Below are 14,429 nucleotides of genomic sequence, written 5' to 3'. Positions count from 1 at the left end.
ATCCCGTAATGCACTGGAGATCTGGCCGGCTGTTGACAGGCACCTGTTACTGTCTTCAGCTGCATTGCAATGGCAGTGTTGACACAGTAAATATGTTTACAGCAGTGCCAGAGCCCTGACCCAACACTAAGGTGCAGAGATAAAGCTGAGGAGTGAGGGGAGGAATCAGCAGGAGCAGAGGAGCATGGAGAGAGGGCACCCCGGCTGAGGAAGACAAGGATAAACAGGATAAAGAGGAGTTGAAGACACTGCCTCACTCATTGGATGAAACATTGGGAGCTGTGAAACGCTTCCTCGCCTTTGTGAGAGGGCACAAAGTGTCAGCCGCTGATGAAAGCTCGCTCTCTAGGCCAGGGACAAGGAGAGATGATTTACACAAGCGCTGATTGAACCTTTTAAATAAGCGTCTCTGACAATTTCACATGTTTTTTCCCTTCCATTCCTTGCGGCAGAAGCTGTAAAAAATCTCAATGGGGATAAAACACCATGACCTTGGAATTAAAACGGCATGATTTTCTGGTGTAGTGAAAAGTTTCCAACAAAAACAAACCCGCTGAAAAATGCTGTGACTCATAGGACTGTGGTTATCGCACAGCCTGCAGCGACGCACACACAACCAGTAAATAAATTGTACTTTTACCTAGAGACAGAAAAGGGTTTGAGAGATCAACATAAGACGCAGAAGATTGAGATGTGCCACACTGCATAAGCACCAGCAGTGCTTCTGAATGCCTGTGTGTATATGTATGTGTGTATGTATATGCATGTATGCCCTGTAGCAGAAGGGTGGATGATGCAAGGCAGGCTGTCAGGATACTACTGAGACTCTGAGAAGATAGTGAGACGAGAGGTTTAGGCGACTATGCTCACACACACAGACACACACACATACACACACACACAGCAAAGCCAGGGGCAATGGAGGAGAAGAGACCGAGGAAGACTTTGATCACCGAACTGAGCACATTCAAGCACTCAACCAGAGAGGGCAGTCAGTGATGAGGAGGAGAGTGCCCAGGCAGAGGGGGGCAGTGGGTGGGGGTTGGGTCGGACAAGAATCGGCCTTGTTTTCCGACCTCTACGCCCAATGATACAGATGTTAAGGGCAGAGAATCGCAGATAGCCCAACAGTCCACAAGAAACAACAAAACTAATTTTATTTCAACTGTATGAACACAGTGTGGACAAGATGAAAACTGTAGCAGAAAATGAAATTTGCACTTTTCTCAACACCTCCAGAGGGTTGAGACAATCTTCAAAGATGAACTCAAAACCTGTGCAGTAAAAGTAATCTTTAACTAAATACTTTTTCTCAGTGACACATGCCACTGTTACTGCAACTACAAGTACACCTGGACAGAGGACAACTAGCACTATAACCAATTTTACACAATTTTACACAATTTTTTACTGTTAGTACTCCTCTAGCAATACTAATACATATTGCTAACATAAATTAAACCATCATCTGTTTGTCTCCATGGAAATGCCATTGCTTATTTGCTTTGCCTAGATTGTTCCAGAGTATGGCATTAAACTTATCCACGTCAATGGAGATAAGCAGATGACAGCAGCAGTTACAGGTCTGAACTGTGGAGAGGGAATAAAAATGCATAGTCACACTGTATTTTTCGGTATTAAAACAGCAAGCAAGCTAATTCAAGAAATGCAAATAGATATGTTTAATGCTATACTGTGGAACATCTTCACGGAGAGTTGGTAGCAAACAAGCATCAGAAAAAGTACATAGTAAAGCCTCGACACCTTACCAAAGACTATACTGTAAAAATAGTACCAAACATCACTTGAGGATGAATATAAAACCAAAATGTCATTCCGTATATTTACCATTTCTAGGAACACACCTGTGTATCCTGTCGTGGCATATATTCCCTATGCAAATAGACTGTGCCCTCCAAAAAAGGACAGGAAGCTATAGCCCCATACCTCCACGCGTAAGATGCAGGTGGATAAAGCATTGTGCTGTTTGCAAAAGAGAGCAGGTAATTATCGCTGGCATTTTGACAAGTGTTTGCTAGAGTGAAGGTCAACTCTGTCTGCGTGGGAGATCTATGCTAATCTGCTCAGCTGGAAAAGACTCGCACTCACCACTCAAATGGTTGCTAGCACCATTATGCAGCCCCTGTGCTTATGTTTTCACTTTAAGGCTGCCTCCATGAGTGTGTGCCTCCGAGCAGATCTGAAAGAGGAGCAGGGCCTTCCAACAGAGAGTGGAGAAGAGACAGACAGGCAGAGGGATTCAAGCGGACAGACAAACCCAAAAGATACGTGTTATATTTAGGCTTTTCTTTTACTACAAAACAATAGACAAGTGTGGGTGGACTGAAAGCTCTGCCCCGTTTCCACCACGAGGCAAAGCACACCTATAGATGCAGTGTTATTGTCAAAAGGATCCTAAAATAAGCATATCTCATATTGTACTTGGAGCAAACTTTATTGGGGCACTATCTAAGAACAGTGACCAAGAGGTGGAAGTCAACACTGCAGATTCTGGATTGGGTTAGCTTCAATTTAGTAAAATCTAAAATCCATAAAGAAATACTACTTGTTTTTATCCTTCCTTTAAAATACCTAAAATGTTTGTAAACTGTTTAATAGATTTGTCATAAAATGTCTTTCCATTGCTTATCCAAAACAATAAAATAAGCATTCTACACTAAAGTGAACTCGTTCTGTCTTGCTCGCTGACTAGGCCTATGCTAGACTAAAAGGAGACTTTCTGAAGAAGCTCTGCTTGTGTCAAACTCAAAGTTGAGTGAAGTTTCTCACAGAGCTGCTGCTTGTCTGATGTCTTTGGGCTGTCACGAGCCCGACTCACAGGCAGAGGCAGAACAGTGGAGCAGACAATGTCCGTGTCCACGTCTAGGCACGTCTCCCTAGGGTGACAGCCGTGTGTCAGGGTCTCTGCTCTCTGCTCCAGATGGCCCAGCCACTTGCTCTTGAGGTCCCCAGGCTCCCAGCGCTCATTGACCGGGGCCGCGGTTCTCACGGCCTGGGGGCCTATGCTCTGGCCTCTGGGGCCTCTGGGGTCGCCCAGCCATGACAGCAGAGACAATAGCAGTGTCCTGGTCCTGCCCACCTCTCCCACTCAAAGATCTGGTCCACACGGCTGCTGGCCAGGACATCCTCCAGTTGGTAAACACTGCTCAAGTCACATGACTACACAACAAGTTGTGTTAACCAATGGAAAACATCTGGCACAAGGTCAAAGTACACTGAGATGGCAGCAAACAGATGGGGTATTGGGAAAAACACATCTGTATCAATGAGCAGTGATTGAAGAAGATTTGAAAAGACATGACAGGACACCAGTGAAGATGTTCCACCAAGACAAATGTGCATGTTAAGTGGAAAGAGGAAGAGGATCAAATCCATCATCATCTACAAACTGCAACTTTACAGTCAACAAAAGCATTTCTGGCAGATCCAATTTCCACTACTGAAGGTGATTTACATGTTCAGAAATTATACAGAGATGGGGAGGAAACGCAGAGGCAAAAAGTACAGTTCTAAACAAGACATTTCTGCATTGGTTTTAACAGCTTGGCTGCCACTTCATCAAATATTGAATAAATCATTTTCTTGGCACAGTAAGGACACAGCTGCAAAAAAAGAATGTCTCACAAAAGTAGACACACAGACACACACAGACACAACAGCCAGAATGCCTTGTAGTTTTGATAAAGCAGCAGCTTTCTCTTTTGTTTTGCAGCCGAGCAGGGATTAGGCAGTGCAGGTCTTTGTCCTGCGGTTTTCCAGTTGAGCAGAACACAAGAGCCTCTACCTCCACTAATACAGTCAGACCTCCCAGCAGGCCTTTCAGCTCACAGCCGCTAAGAACCTGCTGCCCAAAAGATGCTTTTCAATGAGTTATCAAATCTCCTCTATACTGTCCATGCCTTTCAAGCCAGTCTCTTTGTCTGTTCTTTTCAATGGGGCATTGAACACATCAAATAGAACTGATGGGCAGATAGATGGACGGACGAATGTAGCGCTGCCATATTAACTTCTCTCACAGTGTACAGTTAAGGTAATGCCAGCTAACGTCCATGCCCCAGTTATAAACAGGGTTCAGGCAAGATGCATGTTTTGAAAAGCAGACTGTCATGAGTTCACTAATTCTCATCTGAGATACAGTACATCTACTCAAACACATTTTGTAGCCTTGAGCTCAAGAGTGAATTTTATGTTTTGCTCAAGTAACACAAGGCCCCAGACACTGAAAAATGCAGAAGCAACAAAGCAACTACACACATGGGCAATAGCACTGCCAAGCACAATACTGGGACAGCAATAAATGCTGGAGGAAGTGGATGTCATGTGTGGTAGGTTATAATACAAGAGCTAATTACCACTATGTTCAAAAGATTCAAAGATATTGTGTATGTTGCTATGGCCCTGTTCTGGGTTTGCTGGTCAGGAAAACACAGCATTCATGCCATATTTAATCAGCATTTTTGTGTGAAGAAAGCCACACTGTTTGAATAAGTAGTAGTTTATTTATTTATATATGCAGTAGTTTATTTTTTGTGACTGCGAAAGGACACATAAGAGGTCATACTACTTCTACCAAGAGTGTGTCTGTCGTAACGGCAGGTGCAGGAGCGGACCAAGGAATGCAGACTCGGGGCAATTTTACAGTGTTTATTTACAGTTTGTGAAATAATATTACAGAAACGAGGGTTGATCTGGTGGTGAGCAGGAGGCCAGGTGCGGGCCAGGATCCAGGAGCGTGGAGTGCAGCGGAGACAACGTTGCGGGCAGCACCAGGGCAAGGAGCAGAGTGCAAGCCAGGGTCCAGTGACGTGGAGTGCAGAGATAAGACAAGACAGTACCAGGGCTGGGAAGCAGCAGGTGGAGGTAATTGCGCTGATGCGCTCCAGGTGCGTGTGGGAGGAGCCAGGAACTCCGCCCAGCTCCAGGCTCAGACAGGTAGGGAAGGGAAAAGCACACAGGGAGACAGAAAATGCAGGCATCATGACAGTGTCACACATTTTTGTGGTAACAAAAGGCCAATACAATGGCAAATGATAAGCATTTGATCAAACACACAGCAGCGTAAAATGTACACACTGCTCTATCATATACCAGCTTGAAATTAACTAACATGTTCAATAGTGTGAATATACATGTTTTAGCCGAACTGATCGTACACAGTTCCTTCTCTAGGTTTTGTTCATGAGCTGTAATAGATGCAGTTTGGCTCCTGGGAACAAGGATCAGTGGGGAGTTTTGATGAGTTCATTAGAAGGCCACGTCATTTATGCACAGTCACACAGAGGTCAAGGGTCAGTCAGGATTACCCAGGTGGCCACTGCATGAGGGCATCAGCTCCATTTTCAAATAGCACTTAAACCACGCTCTGGGTTTGGCACCTCATAACCACTGTGAAACCAGCATGCTGTCGTCATGTTGTGCGCAATGTAATGTCATGCAGATATGGAGATGGGGCTGGAGATGTGTGAGGAGAAAATCTGAAGCATTCATTTGTAAAGAAAAGGTTCCGTCCACTTCACAGTAGGGTGCAGAGAGGAGATCAAGCTTCATCCTGGTTTCATGGGAGGTCATGGAGGGTCCACAGCGCTCCTAAGACGAGGGATTTAACCACTTCACTCTTTCCAAGCATCATTTACTATGTTTCTATACAAAGAGGTCTGACATGGGCTTTGTGGAAATAATGAGGCCTGTACATCTAAACTCACAAGTCCCTCACGTGTGAAAAAGTATACAAAAGTTATTCTCTATACTATATACTAAAACTATAAATATACAAATATGCTAGCTACAGATTATACCGGTAATACTACTCCTTCTACTTTCTGTGACCTCCTACAACTACTAATGCTACAAATATACATTTATTTCTATTCCAACAACTTCCAGCAGTGCTCCTGGTGGTATTGCCTAGAACTACTTCCATGTTTTTGTTCCATTTGCTATTACAAGGCAAGCACTCATTGCAAGGTCAACAAGAATTCCCTTTTAAACACATTTTTTGTCTTTGGTTTACAAATAACTTCAGTGAGGTGTATTTTTCCTAAAAGCCTAGTTTACCTACCCTTGAGTGTGTTTAGCTCCTTTCCATTTGTGCCAAGAGGTTTGAAAGCTGCCGTGTATGGGGCCAATCACCATTCTAGTGGGCTATGTGTTCATAATTCATCAGCATGGGTCAGCCCGGTGATGGTGTTGACTTAACATTTGCTCTGACATTTGGGGCCGGTCCACGCCTGTCATTAGCCCCCACCACATGCCCTCTCATCAAAGTCCGTCACTACACAAGTGAAGAATGACTCAAAGTGGGAAAGAGGCCTCCGTACGTACACGTATGTTAATATGGGCCCCCTTTGCTCATTTATTTAACACAACATTATTTAGTACAAAGTGATGAATGGGTTAAAGGGGCTTTATATATATATGTTTATATATATATATATATATATATATATATATATATATATATATATATATATATATATATATATATATATATATATATATATATATATATATATATATATATATATATATATATATATAATTTGGATGTTTTCTACCCTGAAAGGTAGCTGTTAACTTGAAAACTACCACTACATGACATCACAGGGTGGAACAGAGTATTTTGAGCTTTGGAGATGTATACAGGGTAACTCAAATATATGTGAATGAAAACAAAAACACTACTCCAGGTATGTTTTTGAGGAAGTAACAGCATTATAACTTGGCTTAAAGCTCACAAGAATCCATTTTGTCTAATATAGGACCTTTAAACTTGTGGTAAATTGATATGGGCAAATTTACACCTATCTCATGTCCCCACCTACAGTCCTGTATTTTTGTTTGTTTGGAAAAATTACATTGTGTGATACATAGGGTTATAAAATTATGTTGTTTGGGTTTATTTTTTGCAAATAAAAATACTATATTTTACTGCTACTGTGAAGTGCCACTATATGAGGCAGGCAGCATGGCCCAGTGCTGTGCACTTGATAACTTCAGACTGATGCAGAGTTAGGAGGGCAGGAGACAGTCAATTCTGTAGAAGAATGGACCCACAGTTGGCTTTTCTTCTGATAAAAAAATAAGATATAGTTACAAAATAAGGAGTAATGTGTGTATCTTAAATTTATCATGCTAATCTAGATGCAAGTCATTTGTGTAGCTACATATTGTGTTTTGGTTTGGGGGATGCACTGCATATTATGTATTTAGTTTATTTGCAGTATAAACTAATACTGCAAGTTATTAATAAATAATATTGTGAATTGGTCACTTGTTGTGTCTTTGCAGCATTACCACCAATATAGTTATGATTATGAAATAATGTGCGACTCGTTCTGCATTTATGTGAATCATGATGACACAGTAACAATTGCGAGGAAAGCTAATCATTATTAGCAACTCAAGACTTTACCAGCATAATGTAATCAAAATAAAATCAATGTTAATAAGGTTATTTCTTGAGATGAAAGCCAAAGATACGTCTTTGAGAGTTGTTTGGTTCATACTCGTACAAGCTTGTGCACAGTGATCACGCGCAACACTGCAGTTGCAGTTCCACTTCACACCAGATGTGGCAAACTAGTACAAAAACTCTGTAACGTGCATAATGCTCCTTTAATGTATTCAACTAAATCAACCAACATTTACTTTATTTCTGGAACAAAAAAATTGTACATTTCTAGCTAGTCAGAATTCAAATAAATTTGGAAATAAATGCGTAAAAAACACTTGAACAGAAGCCCTTTTTCCACCAGACCAATATCTTTAGATTACCAGTTGTGGGACAATTTACTGGACAACTGAACAATCCCAAGAGTCTCAGAATTGTCTAGAATTTAAGATTTGAATTAAACTACAATATATTAGACATTATCCTCCAGCTCTTCCCAAAAAGAAAATCAACCAGAGCCAAAAAAATTACAAAATCTGAGGCAGCAATGACACATTCCAGCCAATAACAGCGGCGCCATGTTGGTTCCAGTGTGCTGATATTGGATGATATTGACTGTTGGGAGTATTGCCGCGCTTCTCAAAGTCATTTCCGTCCAAAGCAAGGACACACACCCCACACACAGACACGCCACACACACATACACACAAACACGCACACACAAAACACTTTTTTCCCACAAAGGCACAAACAGGACAGACAACGAACAAGAGAGAGGGTACACTGCATACTGACAACCTCCTTTCTGACAGCTCTCCATCGCTCCACATCAAACAAGTGCATACATGCTGCAGCACATATAGACTCCGAGTGATTGGCTTCTGCAGACCTGCTTGAACCTGTCAGCCGCTTGGACGCAATAGCAGACCAAATAAACCGCACCGGAGTGTGTGTAGGGACGGGAGCCGGGACTCATCTCTTCTGTAATTGATGGTCATCTGTCATCACTGTGGCTTGATAATCTTCTATGGGACAGGGGTTTTGTCTGAACAAGATGAACTGTGGTCTATCTGCACTATCTGGAGAGGCTAATCTGTGTTCTCATTTAGTAGAGAGCCCATGCCAGCTGACAGTAGTGGACCAGTAAAAAGGAGATAAATCGCAATGATGGTTGTCAGGAGTATGATAGTGAATGTATGTGTGAGGAGACAAGAGGGTAAAATGAACTGCACTTACCGGCCACTTCCACCAGATCGGCTGTGGAGATGTTCTTAGGGTTATGGCCCACTCGGAAGGTCAACGCTGGGCCTAGGACACTGCAAAGACACCAGAGACAAGAAAAAAGTTACTAAAAGACTACTGTGATTGAATAGCGAGCACCATTGTCGGATCAACCAACATTCATTCACATTTTGCCAAATTCAGTTCTTCCTGACTAGACAAAAATTGTATCTGAAAAGGTGCAGGCTTTCAAGCAGGAGTCTGTTGTATTGAAATTGTGTATAACTAGCAAAATGGAAGGCTGGCAAATTAAAATGGCACATTCAGAGGTTAACACAGCTAAATGGTGAGATTCTGCAGTTATAACATGATTTTTAAAGTAAAATATAAAACTAAAGTTCGGTCACATTACCATAATCAGCTATAAAATTGGGTCCTTCAATCAGACTATTTTCACCGCTCTACTCAAGAAGCAGTATATTTGGCATTTTCTGATTAAAAACTTTGATTAGTTGAATGTTTACACAAATCATGAATAGTTCCAACATACTCAAGTTTGAATCAACATGGGCCAGATATTCTACATACATTAAGTATAGTATGTTAACAGCAATTTGCTCCAAAGCTAACACTACAAGCACAAAAGCACCCGTGAGGTCTACAAGGGCATATTAAAAAGCACACTGACAATTTTAAAAACTCTGAATATCTTGAAAGACCATGGAGTTTAGCTGGAAACTCTGCATTCATTTTGCACAAGGATGTAGCTGTCCACTCAGCATTGTGCTCTCTTAACCTCCCTGTCCTGCCTGTCGCTACTGCTTTTGTCCAGCGCACAGTCACATACACATTTTTATCCCTGGAGCGGAATAAATGTTTAAGGTCCCAGAGGTTGTCCATGAAATAAAATCTAACAACCCTGTGTCTGTAAGAACTCCCAGCAGTGGCCAGAAAATAAAGGTGTACCTTGAAGCCATGCATCTGCGGCCATGACAACTCAAAATCCCAACTGGAAAGACATTTATAAGGGAATCTCAATAAAAGCTGTCAAAATAACAAACAAACAGTGGTTTCATAGTTTGACAGAGGACCGCCTTTCAAAACATCCTCAAAAGAAAACAATAAGAAAATCATCATGCGCATGTGATGAAGACCCCGTCTGGGCCAATCAGGAACAAATATGGCACCTCGCTTTGAGCACTAATTGTAGTTCCCCAATGATCCAATCAGTGTGCAAGCAAATGTTGGCATACAGTGGTGAGATCATTTTACCCAAGTTTCAAAATTAAATTAGTTATATTTGAGATGCTGATGACAAACACATGGTAGGCATCTACAAATGATCAGAGCTTAAGTATTGCATAAATCTGGGTAAACATTTGCTGCAACATTAAAAAGCACTTCTGTCAGTCTAAAATATGTGCTTTACTTTCAGTAAGAATCATTTTGTATTGCTAGGATTCAAATCATTTTCATACAGTAAAAGAATGTTACAAGATTGCTGTGAATAAAAAAAAAAAGACGAGTAACAGTCAACAAATTACAATTAGCCCCGACAGTCCTTTGATTAATATATTCCTCAAATTTTGCTTAAAAATTTCACCTTTGCATGAATTGAAGAATAATCACATCACGCAGAATTTTAAAATAAAGCAAGTAATTTTATCTTGTAATGTCGGCTTTTTGTTCAGCTCTTTAGCCTTACAAATGCAGTGAAGCCTGTAAATCATAACTGAATGCTTTTATTATGTGCTGCAGTTATTTTTAAATTGAACAACTTCAATATTGAGCGTACACCTAATATTGATCTATAACCTGCTGTAGCCACTATATACACTGCAGTACAATAAGCTTTTCAAACGTTTGGATTTTCCCACTGAACCCTATAGCGGAGCTGTATGTGATTTATGTGGACATTGTGTCAGTGTAACCCTATGAGTGGCGTGCGTGTACATTTGAAGTGCACTTGTTGATGGACTGTACGACAGAGAGGCAGATTCATCAGAGTGCCGGAGCGCCGTGACCCGCACCCACTCCTCCATCAGTCAGCTCGGGACACACGCTCCAGCCCCAAAGCAATATGTGAACCAACACAGGCGAACGGACTGACCAACCACCCGAGCATGCTCTGATGCGTTTGTGAACACGATCGCTCACATGCTTGCGGGTAATACGTCCTTCACCTGCGTTTCTATTTGCTCTCCTAAATGTCAATATTTCCACAATCTTCACCCCAGCCTTCCACTCTCATTCTCTAGCTGAAGGTACTCTGCCAGAGATCCTGATGCATCTCGAAATTGAAATGACAGGATTTTGGTCCAAGCTTATTTAAATACGGGGAGTGCGAAGCTGTAAGTTGGAAGATTGCGAGGACCTCACACTATGTCCCGTGCCATTGTATGTGACGACTGGTTGGCGGGATATTGGCAAAGGGAAAAGGGAGGGGGCATGTGGCTGTCTATGTGAGGATGAATAGGCTTCTCAGTGTGTGTCCTGCTCCCTCTAGTGTCTCTGTAGAGCAAAGCACTTACGTCATCTGGACAAAAAAAGAGAAAGAAAAGGAGAAAAAAGGGGAAAAAACACACACTCACACAAGTTGGGTTTCCATGCTTTTGGGGGACATTACATTGACATTTTCAGCCTAACCTAACCTTAACCTAAACCTTAACCCCTTTTAATTCATATGAGAACTTTAAATCATGTTGTTGATCTAATAGTTAAGACTTTTTTTGCCCCCATGAGCAAGGCAAGTTCCTCTGAATTGAGTGTGAATGCAAATTTTACTCCCCACAATGTGACAAATACCCTCCCATACACACAATTACACACAAACCTCAAACCCACAATTCAAATCTCTCTGGAATATTTTGAGGTGATTACTGCAGTAGTGGGCTCTAACATAATTGTGTCTGAGAATGTAACAAGCTCCAGCGTCCTTGTGAACCAGCATGTTGTCACAGTTGAGTAGCTCTTCTTCTGTGGGACGTTCTCCCATCAGAGCTCCTTAGAACAGGGCAGCCTGCTCTGACCCAGCTTCTGTATTCAGACTTTGAAAAACTCACCTGCCGCGCCCGCTCAGCCAGACACACATTCTCTCTCACTATCCCAGCATTATACTATGTAACTGGGACAATCACTATTTCAACTGCATTCACCCCTGTCCAAAAAAGCACTATTGATACGGTATTGTGTGGCTTTTGAAGATGTCATGATAGCAAATTTATAGTTGGATTATTGTGAGGAGAAGCATCAAAGAGAAGCATCAAAATTGTATTATTATTCTTGATTATTGACTTCATATCTACTACATTACCATACGTGTATGGAGCTAAACAATGACCACCCACCAGCTCGTTCCGGAAGTAAACTATAGACCATATTTTCCTATAGACTCCAAAAAATATGCAAGCTCACTCGGGGTTAATCAGCAATGAGGTAACTAATGACCACATGACCTATAATGTTATTTAAAATCTGTTTCTGAAACTTTATAGAGTTATATCAAAATTAGTTAAATGTATTTGTATTTTTTTATTGAAAATAACTATGCTATGGATGTTAGTTACAACTTAGTTGATTAATCTCTGTAGTATCTTTATTTGAATTTTTATTTGAAGTCTATGTAAAAAAAAATATGGGCAGAGCAAAGTTAGAAGTGGGTGAGCCTGTTGAGCTCCACTGAGTGACCAGCTTTCTGAAATCAAACTTTCTGAGTAATGTTAAGTTAATGTGACATTAATAGTACTATATTTTAGAGACCAGATTGAGAACAGAATTAAAAATATTATTAAAATATTATTATTGAAAATAGTCAGAAGTATTTTAGTTTTTGTTGTTGTTGTTGTCGATTATATTCTGACCTAAATAATCACGATTAGCGATTAACCAGATACTCTTACCATCCATACTTTGAAGAAGCTTAATTTATCATTTAGCTTTTACCCCAGCGAGTGATTGCACCATTATATAATGTCTCTGGCTATTCATCAGCATCACGATAATAACAATCATTAGGTGCATGAAGAGCTGATGGTGAATGATGGAAAATGACAGGTGTAATAACAAGATAAACTGGCTCCATGCAGTTGTGATGGCATTTCTAGCATTTGTATGGAGAGCTTTAAAAAAGACAGAAATGAATGTCCTTCTTTAATTCCAAGTCACAGTGTGTGTTTAGTGCTAGTGGCTGAGCGCAGGCTGACAGGTTTCCCTCTCAGTACTTCATATCTGAGCTGGGAGTCGCTGTGTCTACACTACATCAGGCTGCTGTGTTCATATGCTGCCGGTGTTACCCAGCCGACTTCACTACGGCAACGCAGCGCCATGAAAGGCTTGTCAGATCCCAGTCGAGCACATCTCCTCTGCCGCCTACATGGTCTGACACGCGACGATACAGCGCAACCGCAGCAACAAACACCAACCGACTCCAGTTCAAGGACAGTTCGTGTGTTCATTAATGTATTAAGCACCTCCTGCTGGACTGCGTTCTCTATTTGTACTGATTTATCTGCTTCAAATCAGCACAGCCAGTCTCTATTTGAGGCTTTTGATGGTTGGACTGTTCACTTTCTGACTAAAAATGGTGAGAAGACAGTGCCGCAGCAGTGTTTTGAATCCAATAGAGATATCACTATGTGTCTGGAGGTAATTAGGAGCGATTTCCCTCCCTGTGAGAAGTCAAACATCACTAAAGGTCAGAAAAACAACACGCCGACTGTCTGATGGAGCTCCCAGACTAACAAACCATTTAACCCTGATACTTTGTGTACAGTTATTTTGGATGTTTAAAAAATGGTCCACTATCCTCACTAATTTTGCACGGGTAAAAGCATATTTGTTTTTTGTGGTGATTTTTGTGTTTACATACGAGAGCTGGGTAAGGTCGGCTGCGTGGATGTTCTTCCTCTGTGCAATCCGCTCCATCAGATCCAGGCCCTGGTCAGTGGTCAGAGAACTAGAGGAGAAAACACACATTTGTAGTACACACCCAAACCTGACATATGTGGTTATTCATCCGTTAAAATGTTTTTAGGAAGATGCTGCCACTATTCACAGCCACAAATGGGTCATTGAACACACGCAAAAGCTATCTGAATGACTGCAGTGCGAGTGTCCACACAGAAGCTGGATGGACATACAGCGGTGCACAAACACAAACAAGTGCACAAAGCTTGGTGCCAAGGGAAAAGGGATCAGCTGCCTCTTCAGGCTTGGTAAATCACCTGCTTTTTCCAGCAATGAGACAAACAATAAGGTGCAAATGGAACCTGCATGAGGTGTAATGGCTGTATCATATGAACACACCTTACTTTCCCTCCTCCTCTCTCATCTTTCTCCTCCTGTGCACACACTTTCACTTTGACTGGTGTGTGCAGTCCAACATGATAACAGCCCGCACACACACGCGCGTGCACACACAGACAGACATGCACACGCTCTGGGATGAGATGAGAATAATAAGGTGCAAATGGAATGGAGGTGAAGTGTAATGGTGGTCTGATAAAGCCATGCCTCATCTCTGCTCCATCCGCTGCTGCCCTCTCACTCAGAAAGTAAATCGCCAAGGAAATAGACCAAACAAAGCCAATCTGCAGGCCAACGTGCAGGACGGTGGAAATGAGAAGGGCATACACAAAGTTAAGGCTGACAGTTAAGGCCTGGAACAAGTGGGACTGTCAAGTGATGGCAAGGTGACATGCACCGAAAGGTCAGGGATCATAATGAGGCTTTACACAATGCAGCCACAGCCGAATTTGTTACCACTCCATGGACACCGAATGTGGAAAGAGCTAGAATC

General features: G+C 41.8%; 1 protein-coding gene across 2 annotated transcripts in view; it reads right to left on the bottom strand.

Moving 5' to 3' along the window:
* Window positions 1-14,429, bottom strand: part of ptprn2 (protein tyrosine phosphatase receptor type N2) — a 112,940-nt gene that overhangs the window by 67,201 nt on the left and 31,310 nt on the right. For both annotated transcript variants that reach the window (XM_033985973.2, XM_055230104.1), the window contains exons 9-10: window positions 13,500-13,586; window positions 8,648-8,727 (exon numbers count right to left, since the gene is read on the bottom strand). In XM_033985973.2, coding sequence (XP_033841864.1) covers window positions 8,648-8,727; window positions 13,500-13,586 — 167 coding nt within the window. The remainder of the gene's footprint in view (window positions 1-8,647; window positions 8,728-13,499; window positions 13,587-14,429) is intronic.

The sequence above is a fragment of the Periophthalmus magnuspinnatus genome, chromosome 20 (assembly GCF_009829125.3).
Source record: "Periophthalmus magnuspinnatus isolate fPerMag1 chromosome 20, fPerMag1.2.pri, whole genome shotgun sequence".
NCBI lineage: Eukaryota > Metazoa > Chordata > Actinopteri > Gobiiformes > Gobiidae > Periophthalmus > Periophthalmus magnuspinnatus.
Note: the sequence above shows the minus strand (reverse complement) of the source record. Positions and strands in the feature narration are given on the sequence as shown.